This window comes from Gouania willdenowi, chromosome 14 (assembly GCF_900634775.1).
Source record: "Gouania willdenowi chromosome 14, fGouWil2.1, whole genome shotgun sequence".
In the NCBI taxonomy this organism is placed as follows: domain Eukaryota; kingdom Metazoa; phylum Chordata; class Actinopteri; order Blenniiformes; family Gobiesocidae; genus Gouania; species Gouania willdenowi.
Window position 1 is genome coordinate 6,969,008 of NC_041057.1, and position 17,764 is coordinate 6,986,771.

Genomic DNA, 17,764 nt, shown 5'->3' on the forward strand with positions numbered 1-17,764 from the left:
TGGCTATCTGCCATTTATTTGTGGAATGGTGTTGTCAGATTTTTTTATCTGGTCATTCAATCAGCTTTGTCAGTTTTAGATGGACAAAATCTGCTGTCTTAAGACTCAAGCCTCCATGAAGTGCAACCTTAATCTTACATCAGGGATTGGTTGATGCTCGTAAAAACTGGATTCTAGCTCCATGGAGTGCTGGAACAATTTGGATTAAGGACAAAATTTGGGTTACTGGTTTGATTCAATCCTCCAACTCAATATTATAGCCTTTTGTTTTAACTTAAACAAGTTTTTTGTTCAGCTGATACGTAGAGTCTTTGTAAAGCTGGTTTTATCTCTGACAAACTGAAACCTGAATCTGAAACCCAATGACACTAATTTCCTTTCAAATGATGATGGCGTTTTGCAGAAAAAGTAATTAAAGCAATATCAAAAGAGGGTGATGACACGAAATAATAGTCAAAAAAGAGCACTCAAAGAGCAAGGGAAAAAAGAGAAAAATCTGGATCAGTGATCCTCATCATGGCACCATGATCAGTCACACTTTAATTTATGAAATTTCACCAATTATGAAAAAAAGGGATTTTGGTAACAATTCAGAATCAGTATATTGACTCTAATCCCCTCCAAATTTGAATGGAATCTTCAATGGCATAAGGTCTATCTTTGGTTCAAAAAACCATCCACAATTGACCACAATTTTGTCATTAATGAGAATTTTTTGAGTAACAAAAACAGAACAAAAACAACATGGAGCTCTTTGATAGGCTCAAACAGACAATAAATTTGTATCAGGAAAAAGGTGTTTTAATGAGTGGGGTCAGATTGATGTGTCAAAGTTAGGTGTAGTGGATTATACACCGCTTATTAGGACGACATTTACGTGCAAAAAACAAAACACAAAACAAGCTAAATACCTTGTCGCATTAGAGCTCCGATGCCAAACCAGAAACTGTTGAGTAAAGTGAAATTGTTCTGTATTAAAGTCGAGGAGGGGTTACATGGATGTGGGTTGTACCACTCATAGGGAGTAAACCTGCAGAGAAATAAAACCAGAAGGAGTGAGAGATTAAAGAGGATTCAAACACCTCAGATTCTATTCATAACATTAATCTTATTGTCACAAGCATCAGTTCAAACTCCATCTTCCATCTTCTTACCGGGCGATGACAAACAGCACACAACTGACGCCTGTGCAGGCCAGCAGCACATACATCCAGATGTCCGGCGACAGTGGATTAAGGAAGGAAAACACGCCTGGATTGGTGCCGTTGGGTTTACGGTACAGGATACTGATGCCTAAGGTCATAAAGGGCTTTGAAAAGTCAATGACTTTCTCTCTTACGTAGGTAATGGTCAGTGGTGCCACAGCAAGATCTGCAACCTGAAAAAGGAGAATTAAATCTATAAATCTATAAAACAAGCACGTATAGTAAGAAAAACAGCAAGTTCAAAGCAAAATTACATGCTTTTAATGGGTTTCTTTTTGCGAGATGTTTCAAAAAAAAAAAAAAGAAAAAAAATTGGAAGTATCCCAATCTGCATGAAGATCTTTTGTTTCATTTTGTAAAGTTTTAAATCTGTCAGTATTATTCTTAATAAACAGACAATACCTTGCATCCTGAGGCAGAAGAATGGTTGACTGTACAGTATATTGTCGTTGCTTTTATTTATTCAATAACTCACATGGTCAATTAGCTCTCGGACCATTCCATTCCACTCTCCTTTGTCATTTTGAGCTCCATATTTCCCATCAGCCACCAGTCTGACTTCATACGTAAAACCGAGGATGTTGGACAGTTCTTTCAACAGATCCAGACAGTAGCCTTCGTAGCGATCATTCCCAACAAGCTCCTTATCTGACTTTTTTACCATAACGTATGGATTTTCCTAAACAAGAAAAACACCTGGTTTAAATCAGAAGGAAACATGTTCAAATAAAATGACGCTCATCTGACTTTATATATTCCACTCTGTAATTTGCCCCTCTGTCCCCTCAGGTTGCCCACTACTTGACCCTCCTGCTTCTTACTCACCTGTATGGTAGTGACTATAAGAGTCCTGTTAGCCAGAGAGTCGGTTACATTGTTATTCTTCTCTCGGTGGGACTCGGTGAGATTCATGCCCCTGTACGAGTTCCACACAGCGATCTGCAAAGGCAAACATGGCTTCAGACTTAAACACATTTGCTGATTTTATTGAAGGGAAGAACAAAAAGACCTCATGTGCTTCCAAGATCTTCTTAGAGAAAAATACAGTAATACATCAAACTGACGGAACATACACAGTAAAGTCGAGTGTTGCCCATTTTACTATGTTTAGGTTGCTTGTGATTACATGGTGCTACAGGTTAAAGGTGGATTAAGTCCAAAAATCTAAACAGAGAAGAAGTCAATTGTGTCATGAAAATAATGTTTCACTCCTATACAGTAACAGCTAGCTCATTTTCAGTCAGTGTCAATCTTTTTTGACTAAAAGATTTACGTTTCACTATCTTTTTAAAAAAAAAAAAAAAAAAAAAACAAAAAAAAAACAATGATGAGACTGACTACTTAAAAAATGTGTGTGAACAAAATTTATATCAAAATATATTGATTGATACTTTCGTTATCTAATAAAAACCAAACTATAATGTTCACATAAATCCAATCAGATCAGAGTTCCTTGTTTTAAAAGGTATGGCTCATGTAGATTTTCCGATTCTATCAAATCAAATCCGTCTCTATATATGTACAAACAATATCATCCAATATCAGGCTGATCAATGGTATGTAAATATTGTTTGAAATGCATAAACTTGTATTTACATTTTTGTCGACTATATCTATAACAGTTGACTTAAACGATACACTATAACGGAAATAGTCCTGATGAATATACACTGTGACTCAAACGATGTTGCATTTCAGTCAAAAGACCATGACTAAATCTAAATCAAAATATGCTCTCAAAACACTGTTTTCAGGCCTCCCTCATTCACCAATAAAACCATATTTGAACGCTTACTTTTGCTCAAATTTAATCAAACAATTCTTTGCAAAGTGCTGAGAACTTCACTACATGCAGAAGTAAATTCAAAGTTTTCTCCAGAGTGAGTGACAGCGTGGGTATGACAATAAATCACATCATTGGGAACAGTTTGAATAGAAGAGGGTGGGATCAGAGACGGACGGCTGGGGAATAGACAGCAGCGTGGTGTTTGTTAGTCATCAAAGCTGTCACAGTTACTGTGAATGGGATTGTCCGGTTTGTCAGTCCCAGCGCTATAATCCAGACACTTATCAGATTATAGCAGACGCCTGGCAGCTGGACTCTGACCACTTCAAATCCAATAACTGTTAAAGGGTCTAGCAAAGGCCAATGAGCTTAGACATGGACACAATGAAGTTAAGAGCATTAATCAATACTTCAAATCAATATAAAATACAATTTTTTTTCAGTTTTATTCATTAGAGCTTTAAAGAGTATCACTGATGTAATTCTAGTTGGTAAGAATGCTCTGCTCATTTATTTTCAGTGTACATGTGATAGTTTTTAACATCTTGGGATTTTGTCAAGTATAAGGCAACATTGGAGTACCTGCTTCAAAAAGAAGACTAATGAACTTGCTGGATTTATGAATACTTCCTTTTTTTTTTTTAATAGTAGGTTATAGTTTTCTTTTATTCAGACAACTTTTTTCAGGTAATTTACTTTAAACCTTTGACATGTTTTGACTGTCAGCTGCCAGTCTTCCTCAGAGGCATTTGCTGATCGCTTTGATGTGTCTGAAACACCTGACTGAACTGTCAAGTTAGACACGCCGAGAAAAAAAAGACACATCAAAGCGATCAGCAGACGCCTCTGAGGAAGACTGGCAGTGTACAGTCAAAACATGTCAGGAGATGAAAGTACATTTTTGCAATAAAGTTAACTGAATAAAAGAAAACCTTAACATATTAGGAAGCATTCAACTCTCTACAGGTAAAAATTGATCAAATTGTTATATCACTGCAGTTTCCTATCTACAGTGTTCAAATACAATTAATTTCAAATTAGGGCACATCTAAGTCTTAAAGCAGAAGTAACTTTTTCACCTTAATAAATCCTTCTCGTAGTCCATCTGAGGTTAATACAAGTGTTTATGGGGTGATCGGGGGTCTTTCATCCCCTCTGCTGTCTCTGGCCAGAAAACAGCACTTGCAACTTTCCCTGTCGCCGACCCAGTGGCAGTCTCGCAGCTCTGTTCTCGCAACAACACGTACTGCTTAACGACAGCCCAATACACACTAAAGGTGCGTTTACACCGAACGCGACTGTAGCCGCTTCAATCGCCCGTGATGTGTGGCTAGAACACAGTGGTGCTTTCTGGTCACTCCATCTCTTCATCGTACCAGTGACGTCATTACCAGGGAACTTGTGTGTGTGTGTCTGCGCAGCAGGGTGACAGGGGACACAACTGGCTGATTACTTCCCTCATCATAAACAGTGCTGTTTTTAACGGAATAAATAGTAAACTTACTGAGTTACTAGAGGATGAATTCACTCAGAATGTAGGCTTATTCAGGATTAACTGCTTTAATTTTGCCCTGGTACGTTTAGGAGGCCTCCCGCTGTTCATCTCACTGAAGCGGGAGGGAGGAGCTGCTGCCTTGGGGGGCTGCAAAAAATTCAGAAAAACTATGAATCCTTGTGTCAACTAGTCTGCGACACTCGGATGGTCTATCTCTCTATCCTGTTCCCAACCAGTCGAGGCAGATGGCTGCCACCTCTGAACCTGGTTCTGCTGGAGATTTCTTCCTGTTAAAAGAAAAGCTGTTAGAGTTGAGTTTTTTCCTCCCACTGTCGCTTATACTTGTTCATGGACTGAATCATAACATAACCTAACCCCTAGAGCCAACATGGGCTCGTCTGTAAACGGTCGCATTTACTGGTTCAATAAACAGGAAGAGATTCAAATTCTGATGTAGCTGGTTATGATTTACAGTCCCCATAAACAGGACTGAATCATAACATAACCTAACCACTAGAGTGAACACGGGCTTGTCTGTGAACGGTCGCATTTACAGACCTTGGAGTCGCTGTTAGCTTACGGGAAGAGATTCGTCACCTATATCATAAATGCTGACTAGACCACTAAGAGTGAGGCCCAAGGCCAAGGCAGGCTGACTTGATAATATTGTATCATGTTTTTCTGCAGTCAGTGCCTTCTCCTCACCCTCCTCTCTCTGCTCTGTTTCAGGTGTTGTGAAGCTGATGATGGCAGTTCCTGATCTGTGGTTCACGGCTCAACTAGTCTGTGACACTCTGATGTTATATCTCTCTATCCTGTTCTGTTGATCCTTCTGTCCACTAACCCCAACCACTAAAAAAATAAAGTTGAATTTAATTGAAATTGTTCATGTAGATTTGTTGGGTTTTTCCTTTTTATTACACATTTTATATTTTGAAAGTGCTTTGAGATGACAACTAAATTACCAACTAATTCAATTGAAGATATCTCAAAATCAATACACATATTCAATGAAACTCCACAATATTAGCAGGGTTCACATTTTCCCCACGCTTATCTCACATGACAGTCATTTTTAATCTACATTTTTTCAATAACTAAATTATTTTCCAAATTGTCCAATTGTCTTAAAATTATTCCACAAAATCTCCCCAAATTACATACAAATGGGCCACAAAATCATCTAAATTAAAAGTGAAGATCCTGCAGGCACTATCTGTCACTTATTGCTTTGATATACAAGTGTCATACATATTTTATAATTTATTTATACATTGACGTGCAAACTAGAGCACAATAATGATTAAATTAATTAATCTGCAGCCCACTTAAGATACATTTCTCCATATTTGGCCCCTGAACAAAAATTAGTTTGACACAGGTTTTAGCTGGTGATTAATTTTGGAACCAATTCCAATTTGTCTTCTCTATACAGCTGCTGTGTTTGATAATATTACACAAGTCAACTGGAATATGTTTCGTCAAACACATCAGGGAAGCTAACAATCCAAAAGTGTGCCGTACAAACTAAGAGGAAAGCTATCCGATATGCAAAAATCTAATGAATCCTCAAGATCATTCTCATCCAAGACCAAATCACACAGGAGCTCTTTTTTCCACCGATCAGACACAGTTAATCAGCCAACCGGTGCAAAGGGAGTATTTCTCAACTATTCTAGGAAAAACCTGTTCTATCTTCAGGGACTTTGTCACTTTGTTTAGTCTCAACTTGCTCATTAGAGTTCTTTATACTCCAGCGCCCAAAAGCTGCATTTAGCTGATAATTTCACAACCGCATTATCAGCCATTTCATATTGATGTGTACCAACTATTAAGTATGATTCCTCTGAGAAGGAAGCTTTTGATAGCTAAATGTGCCATGTAGAATTAAAAGTGCTGCATAAATTACTGTCTCTACTCCCACACAGAGGCTACAGGCTGCGAATTCTGTTAAAAAAAAAACGAGGCAGTGAGAACAAAGTTTTGAAGCTACTAATGATATGAAAATAAATTAATGAAGGTTTGTAATAGGTACGCAAGGATACAAAGCAGATGAAATACTCAATGTTGCCTTAGCTGACCAGTGACAGTTAATCTCTATGGGGATTTGTCATTTCAGAATGCAATCAACAGTGGATGATTGCTACAAGATATTGCAATGGATAATTTAATACTTTCTAATACAAATTGTGAAAATTTGAGTTGATAGTGTATCTGGATGTAAATTTTGACTTTTTATTTTAAAATACACATTTCACTAAATGCACAAATGTGACATTTACTCTGAGTTTGGTAAACGGAATGGCAAAGTGCATGACTGATTTTTGTATTTTTATAATTGAAGAGCCTTTCTCTCTAATAGAGATTATTCACCCTTTTATGCACTCATTACTTATCTTTCTTAAATGTGAAAAAGTAAGTACCTCAGATATAGAAACATAATTTTTTCCTATATTTTTATTACTAAATGTGTTTGTCATTGCTATCATTATTGCAATTAAATAAATACATGTATTTTATTGCATAATTGTGACCACCACTAGCCATCCATAAGGAAGGGTGAAAAACCCTATTAAAGGGAGAATATACAAAGAGAGGGCAGAATTACACTTTGGTGAGGGTGAAGAGAACAGGGCAAATGGTGTCAAGGTAGGACAATTGAAAGTCTGGTGACAAGTGCAGAGAAAGTTTTCTTTTTAACTCTTCTAAACAATCTGACAAGCAATGTGATGTCAACATTGTTGTACACAAAATCATTGAAGAGGAACAAGGTTGACAGGGCAGAGTGCGAACACAGGGAGGATGGGAAACAATACACAAGTGCCCTGCGATGCCACAAACCTTGATCCACCTTTTTGTGAGGCGACTTCCACCCGACATGACTCCCTTTTGAAAAAGTGAAGAGGGCAAACAAAGAAGCACAGACAGCATGAAGAGAAATGAAAATCAGAAGTTGCAAGCTTCTTAAAGGAAGACAAATATGAACCGGGGGAGTGTGCGGATGGATCAAACTAGCCAAGTCTTTTCTCGGCTTCTCTTTCGCAACCAATGTTCCCCACACACATTACGCACAGTCCTCTATGGAATAAATCAGTGAGCATGGAGGAATGAGCATGGGAATGGTATAATTGGCTGTTTCAAGCCTCTCAGCTCACCCTGGCAGTGCCATCCTCTTTGAGGCTGATGATGTCCAAATCAAAGTCTTTCCTCAAGCCATCTGTCTTATTCAGAACAATGTGACCTGTCAGTCCGTCCCACTGAGCCTGGCGAAAAAAAAAAGAAGAGAAGCAGAGAGGAACAGAGAAATGAGAGACCATCGGAGTTCTTTAAAACTCCTCCTCTGGAGGAGAAGAATTCCACCAGGAAGTGGAGACAGAACGGTATTGAATGACCCACAGGGAGATACAACAGAAACTACAATCTGTTCAATGGTATAATCTTAAAAGACATTGCATTTTATAATCAGCCTAGACAAGACATTAATATGCATATTTTAGGAACAGTCATTCATCAGATAAAGACATAGTGTAGGACTCACAGATCAATACTTCAAAGATAATTTGCTTGTGGAAAAAAAAAAAAAAGATTTAAAAAAATGTTGAAATTGCAGCTTTTGTTTGTTATGATCTCAACTGTAAATACTGTTTTACAAACAAAAAGTTTCACGCACTGCATTGTGGGATGTGGAGTGTATGCATCTGTGTAAAATGTAAAGAGCAGAGATGCTTGAGCAGTTGTCCTGCATGCTTTAGGTACCGCCCTATCCCTACACACCTAAATTTAATGATTGTATCATCATACAGCTAGACATTGGCTTTTAAAACACAAGTATACTAGTGTAAATTCATATGCTTAAGATATTTCATTTTTTTACTATGTTATCCCATCATGTTCATAAAAAACAAAAATAATCCAGAAATGCAGTTTGCTGCATCACAGTGAAGTTAGTTAAATTAGCCTAAATGCTATATTTATTTTTGTCTTTGCAAAAAAATACAAATAATCAAATAAATGTTTACAAAACATTATGAAAATCTGCAACTGAATTTATTCACTACTGTTTAACATTTTAGCTTCAAAAGCCATTTCTTAATAAAAAAAATATAAATGTGCTTTTGCAAGTCACAGCTAATACAGACTGGAGCACCGGCTTCTTTTAGGGAGCAAACTCAAAATCTTATTAGCGAAAAGAAAAAAGTTTCATCTCTAGTTCTTTTAGAAAACAGAAGCTCACATTGCATTGCTGATGGTGGTTGGACCATTGTAAGAAAAAAATACTTTTTCCCTTTTGTTGATGCACCGTTTCAATTCCAAACAATGTCTTTAAACAAAAGTGTAGAGTTGGCAACATGTGCACGTGGTACACCACTTTGCATCCTGTGTGAGATGAGTCTATTGTCCTGCGATCTCAAACATGTACAACAACAGAACAATGGATGCTAGAATGGGTGAAAGAAAACTAATCAAATAACTGCAGAATGAACAAACTTAAAACCCCTTTGAAACACTAGATCTTACAAACCATCTCCAAATATATCAGTAGATATTTCATCAAGGAGTTTAACTATAAATTAGGCTTTTCTATTGATCGCATTGTGTTCTGCTTCATTATTTACCAACTATTTAAAACACCCTTCTGTCTGGGTTTTTCATTGTTTGGTAATGTATACTTGAAAATATGTCCTTTAATGCTAAACCTGGTCCACTGATACGCTAATGAAAAGCACAACTGAACAAAACATGCAGAATGAAGTGGACCACTGCAATATCGGCCACTAAAATGAAGAACGTGTGCTTATATTCTGAACTCTGTCAGAAAGGGTTTTTTAATTGAGTGTTGCCAGAGACAGATTACTGCCTCACGCAATCAAAAAGGCTTTTATGGTGATGAATGGCTCAGGAGGACAGATGTTTCCAAGGTAAGGCAGCAGCAAATGGAATGACGAGGAGGAAACAGAAAGAAAGTGTGAGGGAGACACAGATGCAAAACAAAAGAGAAAGATGGAGGAGCTAAGTGGGAGCGAGGGTTGCTAATGTTCCCTCTGTAGAGCAGACGAGAGCACTTGGTTATACTCCAGACAATTTCTGTATCAAAGACCTCTTTTCTGTGGATCACATGCTGGTAAATGTTTCATTCGTGTGCCTAAGGAAATTATAATTAACAGAACCGAACAGTAAATAACCTCTAGTTTGTAAAAAAATAAAATGTCTTTAAGCCACTACAAGAACATCGGTGCTGTGAATTAGCACAAGCTATGCATCTGATTTCTCCAATGTAATTGGGATGTAAACATTAAAAAATAAGTAAATAACTGTTATGCATTGTTGTTGAACAAAGAAGAAATGACAGTTTTAACTTACCTCTTTGAAAAGGTTCATGAAGCGAGGTCCAAATCGCCAGGGTTTATGGCGATGACACTGCAGGGAGCTGACGGTCATCTGAGTCGCTCGCTGGGACGCAACAGCCACCATGAACACAGCGTCGTACATTAAAGCTGCGTCGGTCTAAAAAAGAAACATTTGACACTGTGGACCATAACATTTTGTTGCACAGATTGCAAATGTGGGTTGGACTAAATGGAAAAGTAATGCAATGGTTTAAATCCTACTTGGAGGATCGAATTTATTTTTTTTTAAGTATTAGAAACATTGAATCTGACAGATTAAAAATGTCCAGTGAGGTTCCTCGGGCTCTGTTATTGGAGCCCTTCTGGTTAGCCTTTATAGGATTCCTTTAGGACAAATTCTACAGAACTGTATGGGTGATTATCAGAGCTATGCAGACAACAACTATATCTATCACTGAACCCTGATGACTATGGTCCCATTGAGGTGTTGTGTGACTGCTTATAAAAATAAACTGCTGGATGAGTGAAAACTTCCTTCAACTAAATCATGACAAGATGGTGGTGATTGTCTTTGGTAACAAGGAAAAGAGGACTGCTGTCAGCGAGTACTTTGAGTCTCGATCTTTAAAAGTTAAAGACCAAGTCAAAAACCTTGGTGTTCTGATTGACTCTGATCTGACATTCAGCAGTCAGATCTCCAGAATGAAAGGTTTAATGACTCAGAAAGATCAGGAGAAACTGGTCCATGCTTTTATATCCAGCAGACTGGACTATTGTAATGGTCTTCTGACAGGAATCCCCCAAAAGAGCATCAAACATCTACAGCTGGTTCAGAACGCTGCAGCTCAGGTCTTTTTCTCTACTGCGTATAACTGAGGGGGAGATTTTTAATGTTCAATTTAATACTTTTACTGCTGATTTGAATGTTTTCTGTTGTACTTTTTAAAATCATGTAAAGCACATTGAATTGCCCTGTGTGTGAAATACGCAATACAAATAAATGTCTTTAGTATTTTTTTTAATATTTCTTCTTCTGTGCACACAAAAAAATATGTAAACGTTTCAAAGGATCACTCTAGTTTTGGTGTATAAATTAACTTTTTTTTTTAAGTTAAAAGTTTTGTTTGAGTATGTTCAATACTAGGTAACCAAAGATGATACACGAACATAACTTACAGTCATGACTCCATCCATCAGACCACTCTCTGGTTTGGGACCCTGCAGTCTCTCCATGGCCCATTTGTCCATCGTGGAAGAAACAAATGGGTCATCAATGTTCAGCAGACGGAAACCCGTCATGTTGACCCCACTGTAGCGATATGGCTCCAAATCCAGAGCAAACAAATCCTACATTGAGAGAGTAGGGGTGGCAGATTATGAGTCGCTAGAAGAAAAAGTATTAAATGTATCTGAAAATTAATCACTGGCTCAAGTGAGGCAAAAGCTTTACTCACCAACGTTGTGAAGAAGAAATGGTAATACTCAGTCATCATTCCCATTGATGAAAGCTGCAACATCACAGAAAGAAATGTAAATGAAATCTGATTAATTATCTTTTTACTGACATGAAACAAACAATGAGAACACATTTTGGATGATACATTACCTACAAAATAATTAAAAAATCTGAATTTATTGGAGACAGTTTTATTGATTGAGATTCTTTGCAGAAAATGACAAAAAAACAAGCAGCCTTTCATTGAATTGCTCTTCTTGCATTATCCGATCTAATCCCCTCTTAATTCTCTCATTAAGTCTTGTGCAATGGATTAATCTGTTGCATAACACTAATCAAAATATAAACCAATTACTTTTTTTTTTTTTTACGTCAGAGACTTTTGAAGTCGTGCTTGGGTTGTTGCTAGTTTAATGATACATTCTTGAAGCACAGCAGCTTGTATAAGAAAACGAGCACCTTTTCACTGTACTGACTGATTTTTCTTTAAAAGGTAAGATGAAAGGTAAAAAAAAAAAAATTGTGTTTTGATAATGAGGCCATCTTGTGTTGACACCTTGCATGGTCGAAACCAAGCATTTTACAAGCTGAAAGTTGTCATCCTAACTTTTCACTTTTTTGCCCCCCTACTTTAAAGCTTTGCTTTAATGGCACACTAGCACTTTCTCAATCATGTTCGACCATAGAATATATCTAGGTCTTAATAAGCGACTTAGTCTCTCACAAAGTTTTACACCTGTGTGATCTGAATCTAAATGGGCCTGGAACCTAATCCAGTTTATTTATGAGATGGAAAAGAAGTAGATCAATGACTCCTCCAGAAATTGAAATGAAGCATTTTTAAATTTCCATATAGAGCTGTATATTTTAACAGTTGTCATTCAAACACAAGAAAATTTGATTTTTGACAAAACAGATGTTTTCTGCATGTGTTGTGCAGTTTGTGGATCAAACCTGCTTCAGGAGCTCTGCAGCCATGCGGTAGGAGCAGTCAAAGAGGATGAAAAACTCCTTGTCTTTCTTCAGCTCCTTAAGAAGCGGGCGAGCGTCCTGGTTACCCGGAATCAGCTGGCGGATCTTGATTTTCAAGTTGAACTTTGCCGGTGCCTTGATCAACTCCTGCATCCGCATTAGACCTAAGAACATGACATATGACATATACAACATAACCCTTTCGCCTCCTCAGCTGTCGGAAAATCGTTGGTCCAAGTCAGCTGTGAAATACATGTTACACAGGAAAATACATATATTTATGTTTTTAAAAAGATTATATATATGTGTGTGTGTTTTCAATAGCTATTTTTGAAAAAAAATGTAATTTGGTTGGTTGAATTTTCCTGATTTAATGACCGTGGCAAAATGTGGGTCCCAGGGTGAGACCAGTTGAGAACCCCTGGTTTAAGTGATATTACTCAAACAGAAAACTCAGCAACAGCAACAAAAACTGACCCATTTGTTATTAACCAATGGGTTACGTACATTTTAACCTGAAACATGAGAATATTCCACAATTATATAAAAAATGAAATATAAATATGAAATACAATCAATAATAAATAAGACCACCATGAAAAATAACTTCAACAAACTCAATAAGAACAATATTTATTAGATCAGAGATTTTAGATTCCATATTGGACCAATATAAAATACATTGCATTCCTGAAATGAGAAGTCTGTAATGTCCTGAGCCCCATAAGACCACCTTTTGTTATAAGTTTTGTTCGTCCGTGTACAATATATGGGGTCACAATATTGTGCATCATCTGTGCAGGTATGACTTCATGTGACATTTCAGAAAAAGTATTTTGTTTCTGACAAAAAAAGGTGAAAGAAAATCTATAAACTTGACATTTTAATGGCAGAACTTCATATTCTAAAGGTCGTGGAGTGGGATTCACACGGTGGACCACTAAATCTGAGGCCATGTGTTTCTGTTTGGCTCTCCGATGTATGGACACAGAGGGATATTGGCAGCTGCTTGATACCAGGCACTGGTGCCCCGTCACAGATTGGGTTCACTGGGCAGCATGGAAGACGAGACCCAGCTCAGCAGAGTAGAAAAATGTAATTATAACCATGACATATGAACAGAATCTACACTGTTTCAGCAGTAACCCAAAGTTCTGAGTGAGTTTCATTTAGATTTCGGTTTTAATAAAGGCAATCTACATTTGTGGAGTTTATGAACTTGGAATTATACTGTATGTTGTTCCAGCAGTACAAGAAAATTATAATAGAAGAAATATCAGTCAAAAAAGATAATCTGATTTTGAATTTTGTTTTATATCTTCAGTCAACTTAAACTTGTAATCTTACAAACTGAAATTTGTTGCGCCAGGAAGGGCATCAGATGTAAAAACCTATGACAAACTAATTAAACAGTATCAGGTTAGAAAGGAGCAGAATTTTACTTTTAGGTTCTACAAATTGAGTTGGAATAACTAAAAACTTTAAGTTCAGTTGTCTTCGTTTGAGTATTCCCAATGCAAAACATTTGAGAACACTTAAATTACTGAGTACATGTGAAATCAATTGTTTTAATTTAACTTATTAACTTCATTTAAAGCAGAACTAAGTAAATTTTTCACCTTAATAAAGCCTTCTCATAGTCCCTGTGAGGGAAATGCAACTGTTTATGGGGTGATTGGGGGGGGTCTTGCTGTCTCTGGCCAGAAAACCGCACTTGCAACTTTCCCTGCCTCCGACCCGGTGGCAAGGCGTACTGTTTCATGGCTGCCCAATGCAAGCTAATACTAGATTATGACCAGCCTCGTGGCTGCACACGGTTGTCTACAAATTCACTTTTCTCAAACTTATATAATGGCAGAGCCAGAAAAAAAAGCCAGAGAAGGTCTTTGTCCGAGGAACAGAGAAACTACATGCAGTGACAGCTCAGCAGCAACACACACATTCGCAACCCAGCGCTACATCAGGCAGCGCACACACAAATATCCATCCATCTATCATCAGAGCCGCTTTGCCAGCACACAAACATACATCACACACATTTCCACACTCCCTTCCGTATTACTCCCACATCATTCATTTATTTTACTTGTCTCTCTTCCTCATACTGTTCACATGATCACATGGGATTATGTGTGAAAACACCCTTAGTGTCACTGTTGTATTAGCATTTTATTTTTCAAAGATCGGTTGCTATTGTCTTGGGAGAGCATGTAGCTTTGGGGCGAGGCAGGCGGCTGGGGGTGCAGTGTTTACGACAGTGACATAACCAAAAGGGACCTTTAGGGGGAGCGCTAAGCACAAGTTACTTAGTTCTGCTTTAATAGAAGTTCATTCATTTAGGTGATACCAACTGAAACGTTTCAATTAAAATGGTACAGGATACACAAAATGACAGTTGGGATTATTCCTTCCTCAGATTAAATATATTAACTTTAAATGTTACAACCAGCATAACAAAAATAACAATCAATGAATATATATATATATATATATATATATATATATATATATATATATATATATATATATATATATATATTCATTGATATAGTTCATCTATTACTCAATAAAATGATGTATTTACTGTGCGGCTGAAGAGTTGCACCACAAGAGTTGTCTCTTAATTTGGTTGTACCTTGAGTATAATAACAATTAAAAGTATTTGGTTCAATTCTATTCTGAGAAGAACATACCTGTGCTGTCTTCATAGACCACGGTTAACTTTCGCCACTTAAAGAACGTCACTACGTCGAGGATAGCCCTGGCGATAGCCGTGTACTCAGGGTACAGGTTGATGAAGAAGGTGTCTTTGTTATCGACTGACGGATGTTTCCAGCGAGTTTGGATGTGAGGGACTTCCAGAGCGTTGCAGATGGACTGAACGGCGCTGACAGAGGAGCTGTGAGACGGACCAAAGACTGCAACCACTCCAAGAGCCAGCTGGTCACATACTGGGAGGATGGGACATCGGAGAAAAAGTTTAGTTTATTTTATTAATTTTATATGGGGAACAACATCTATGAGCCATTTGATGTCTACGCACACCTTAGTTTAAACAACTCAAATGTTTTAAAGACAAAACCGTTGGCTTCGGAATCACAATTTGGCAAAAGGAAGTACGAAAGACAATCAATTTAAGTAACTGAGAGAAAGAAAATAACACTAACCTCTCCTTGAAGCCTCAAAGCCATCATAGAGGTTGATTCTCTGAATATCGTAGGTAAGGGTCGTGTTGGGCATCAGCGTCTTGTTGCGGTTTATGTTGTTCACAGCAAATTTAAAAGCCAGTTCATCCATACTCACTAACTCACTTTCCCGGGTCTCGAAAATCCCACCTGGACACAGACATGGAGGAGAACCAGGAAGTTCATATCGTATAATTATCCAAATAAAAGTTTCATGTTCACTTCATAAAAAGCTTGCACCGTTTGTTTCCAATTTGTAATGTGAGAGAAGTGAGATCAAATATAGAGGCCTCAAGGAAATAAAGTAAATTATCAGTATTATAGTTTAAACACTTATTTAATCAGGTGGGAATTATGTGTATAATTTAAATTAGGGGTGTCCCGATCCGATAGATATTGTCGATTTTTTGCAATTTATTTTTTATTTATTTTATTCAATTGTAGAATACTGTAGATCTGTCGAAGGTTAAAATATATATATAAATAAAAGGGTTAGTTTTTCTCATACCTACTGTTGCTGACTATTGTTCTCTGAGTAACATCACTTGATCAAGCCTTTTCTCACATTCCACACTACAAAACCAGTAATTATTTTTTTATTAAAAAAAAGAAAAATGTATGATTCATGCCGATATTAGATCAATGTCGGCCGATATGCAAGGCTGCACAATCTGTATCATATCGGAAATGAAAAAGTTGCATCGGGACATCCCTAATTTAAATTTATTTCAAAGGGACGTTATAAAACACTACACCCTGCAACATGGGACTACGGATGGAAATGAGCTTTTAGCTAAATCTGATGTATCTACAACTTCGGCTGTACATTAATACATACTGTCCCACTCAAATAAACAATAAAATAAATAAACAGAGTTTTCAACAATCACATTTATTGAATTGACATCAAGAAAAGCGTAGAAACAAAAGAAGAAAATAGGTCATAAATACACGTATGATTAAAAAAATAACTGTATTTCCCTTTGGAATAGTTGTACAAAGCTCATGATATGACGATACTGCGATTATCGATATATTCGTCAGAAATCAATCGACAATAATCTATGACATAAAGAAAAAAAAAAGATTAAGTGAAAAAATTAAATTTTTATTTTTATATCTCTGAAAGACAATAAATTGAAAAAGTGTCCTATGAACAGTGACACTATTATAGTGCAACATTTCTGTAAATAAATGTAAACGCATAAGTATCTCCAATAGTGCTTTCTGTAAACAAAAAGTAGGGTATTTCTTACCAGTGACACCATTATAGTGTAATATTCCAGTAAACAATATATTGTTCCTTCAACAACAGTGACAACATTTCTGTGAAGACCTACCTGCACATTTCAGTGAAAAAGCAGAAAAGGTTTTGAAATTTTTAAAAAAAATTTAAAAAAAAAAAAAAAAAAAAAAAAAAAAAAAAACGATACTTAGCGGTAGCATATCGATAGTGCGAAAAAATATTGCGATACATCGCCGTATCAAGATATCGTCACACTCCTACCTCTGGCTGTGTATTATGTATAATTTTTTTTTTTAAATCACACATTCTTCATTTTGAAATTTAAATAGGCTAAACACATATGGAAAAAAAAAAATAAAGCCAAAAAAATAATTTTAGTTTCTTCTGCTTAACACTCTAGAATGCTCATATGAGATGGATGTCACTCCTTCTAGAGTTTTCTATAAGGTGTCAAACTGGTAGACGATATAAACACTATTGTCAGCTCCTTGCTTCAGATGCAACTGTTGTATTTCTTCCATTGTTCTGTGGTGTGGATCCAATACTAGAGGGACCAAAGCTTCACAGAGCAGCTGTTGACTGTTGAGACAGGACTTCAAAAAAACGTCTTTTCTACATTCTGACATTTTTGTGCAGAAGACGTGAAGTTTATATTCAACAGCCAGATGTAATATAATTGGTTTCAATGTGCCAAAGATTGTTTGATGGCTTGAAAAATGGCTTCTGTAAAGCACATGGGTTTTTTTTTTTAAGTAATTACATGGTATCAGGCTCTGATTTTGGTACGTGTTTTTATGGAATTGACAGCATATAATAGTTCTTTTTCAGTCCTTATTGCTTTAAAAATGTCAATATTTTAGTGTGAAAAAGTGGAAATTTTTTATTGCTTTAACAGTAAGTTGATGACAAAAAATAATTTCTTGCATTAAGAATTTCCTTTGTGCATAATAGTTTGTATTTTTTTTAAAATCATGCCAATGGAAGTAAAACAGGTTGTGAGTTTGTTAGTCAAATAATTAAAAAGACATTCAATTGTTACGGAAACTGCTTCTTGTCAAGTAGAAAAGACAG

General features: G+C 36.7%; 1 protein-coding gene across 2 annotated transcripts in view; it reads right to left on the reverse strand.

Moving 5' to 3' along the window:
• The window catches only part of grik1a (glutamate receptor, ionotropic, kainate 1a), a 39,717-nt gene that overhangs the window by 13,502 nt on the left and 8,451 nt on the right, over positions 1-17,764 (reverse strand). The window contains exons 2-13 of one of the 2 annotated variants that reach the window (XM_028466725.1): positions 15,430-15,597; positions 14,956-15,213; positions 12,245-12,426; positions 11,289-11,342; positions 11,011-11,181; positions 9,848-9,991; positions 7,642-7,749; positions 7,328-7,372; positions 2,031-2,144; positions 1,681-1,884; positions 1,155-1,378; positions 912-1,030 (exon numbers count right to left, since the gene is read on the reverse strand). In XM_028466725.1, the coding sequence (XP_028322526.1) occupies positions 912-1,030; positions 1,155-1,378; positions 1,681-1,884; positions 2,031-2,144; positions 7,328-7,372; positions 7,642-7,749; positions 9,848-9,991; positions 11,011-11,181; positions 11,289-11,342; positions 12,245-12,426; positions 14,956-15,213; positions 15,430-15,597 (1,791 nt within the window). The remainder of the gene's footprint in view (positions 1-911; positions 1,031-1,154; positions 1,379-1,680; positions 1,885-2,030; positions 2,145-7,327; positions 7,373-7,641; positions 7,750-9,847; positions 9,992-11,010; positions 11,182-11,288; positions 11,343-12,244; positions 12,427-14,955; positions 15,214-15,429; positions 15,598-17,764) is intronic. The other variant, XM_028466724.1, reaches the window with a different exon arrangement.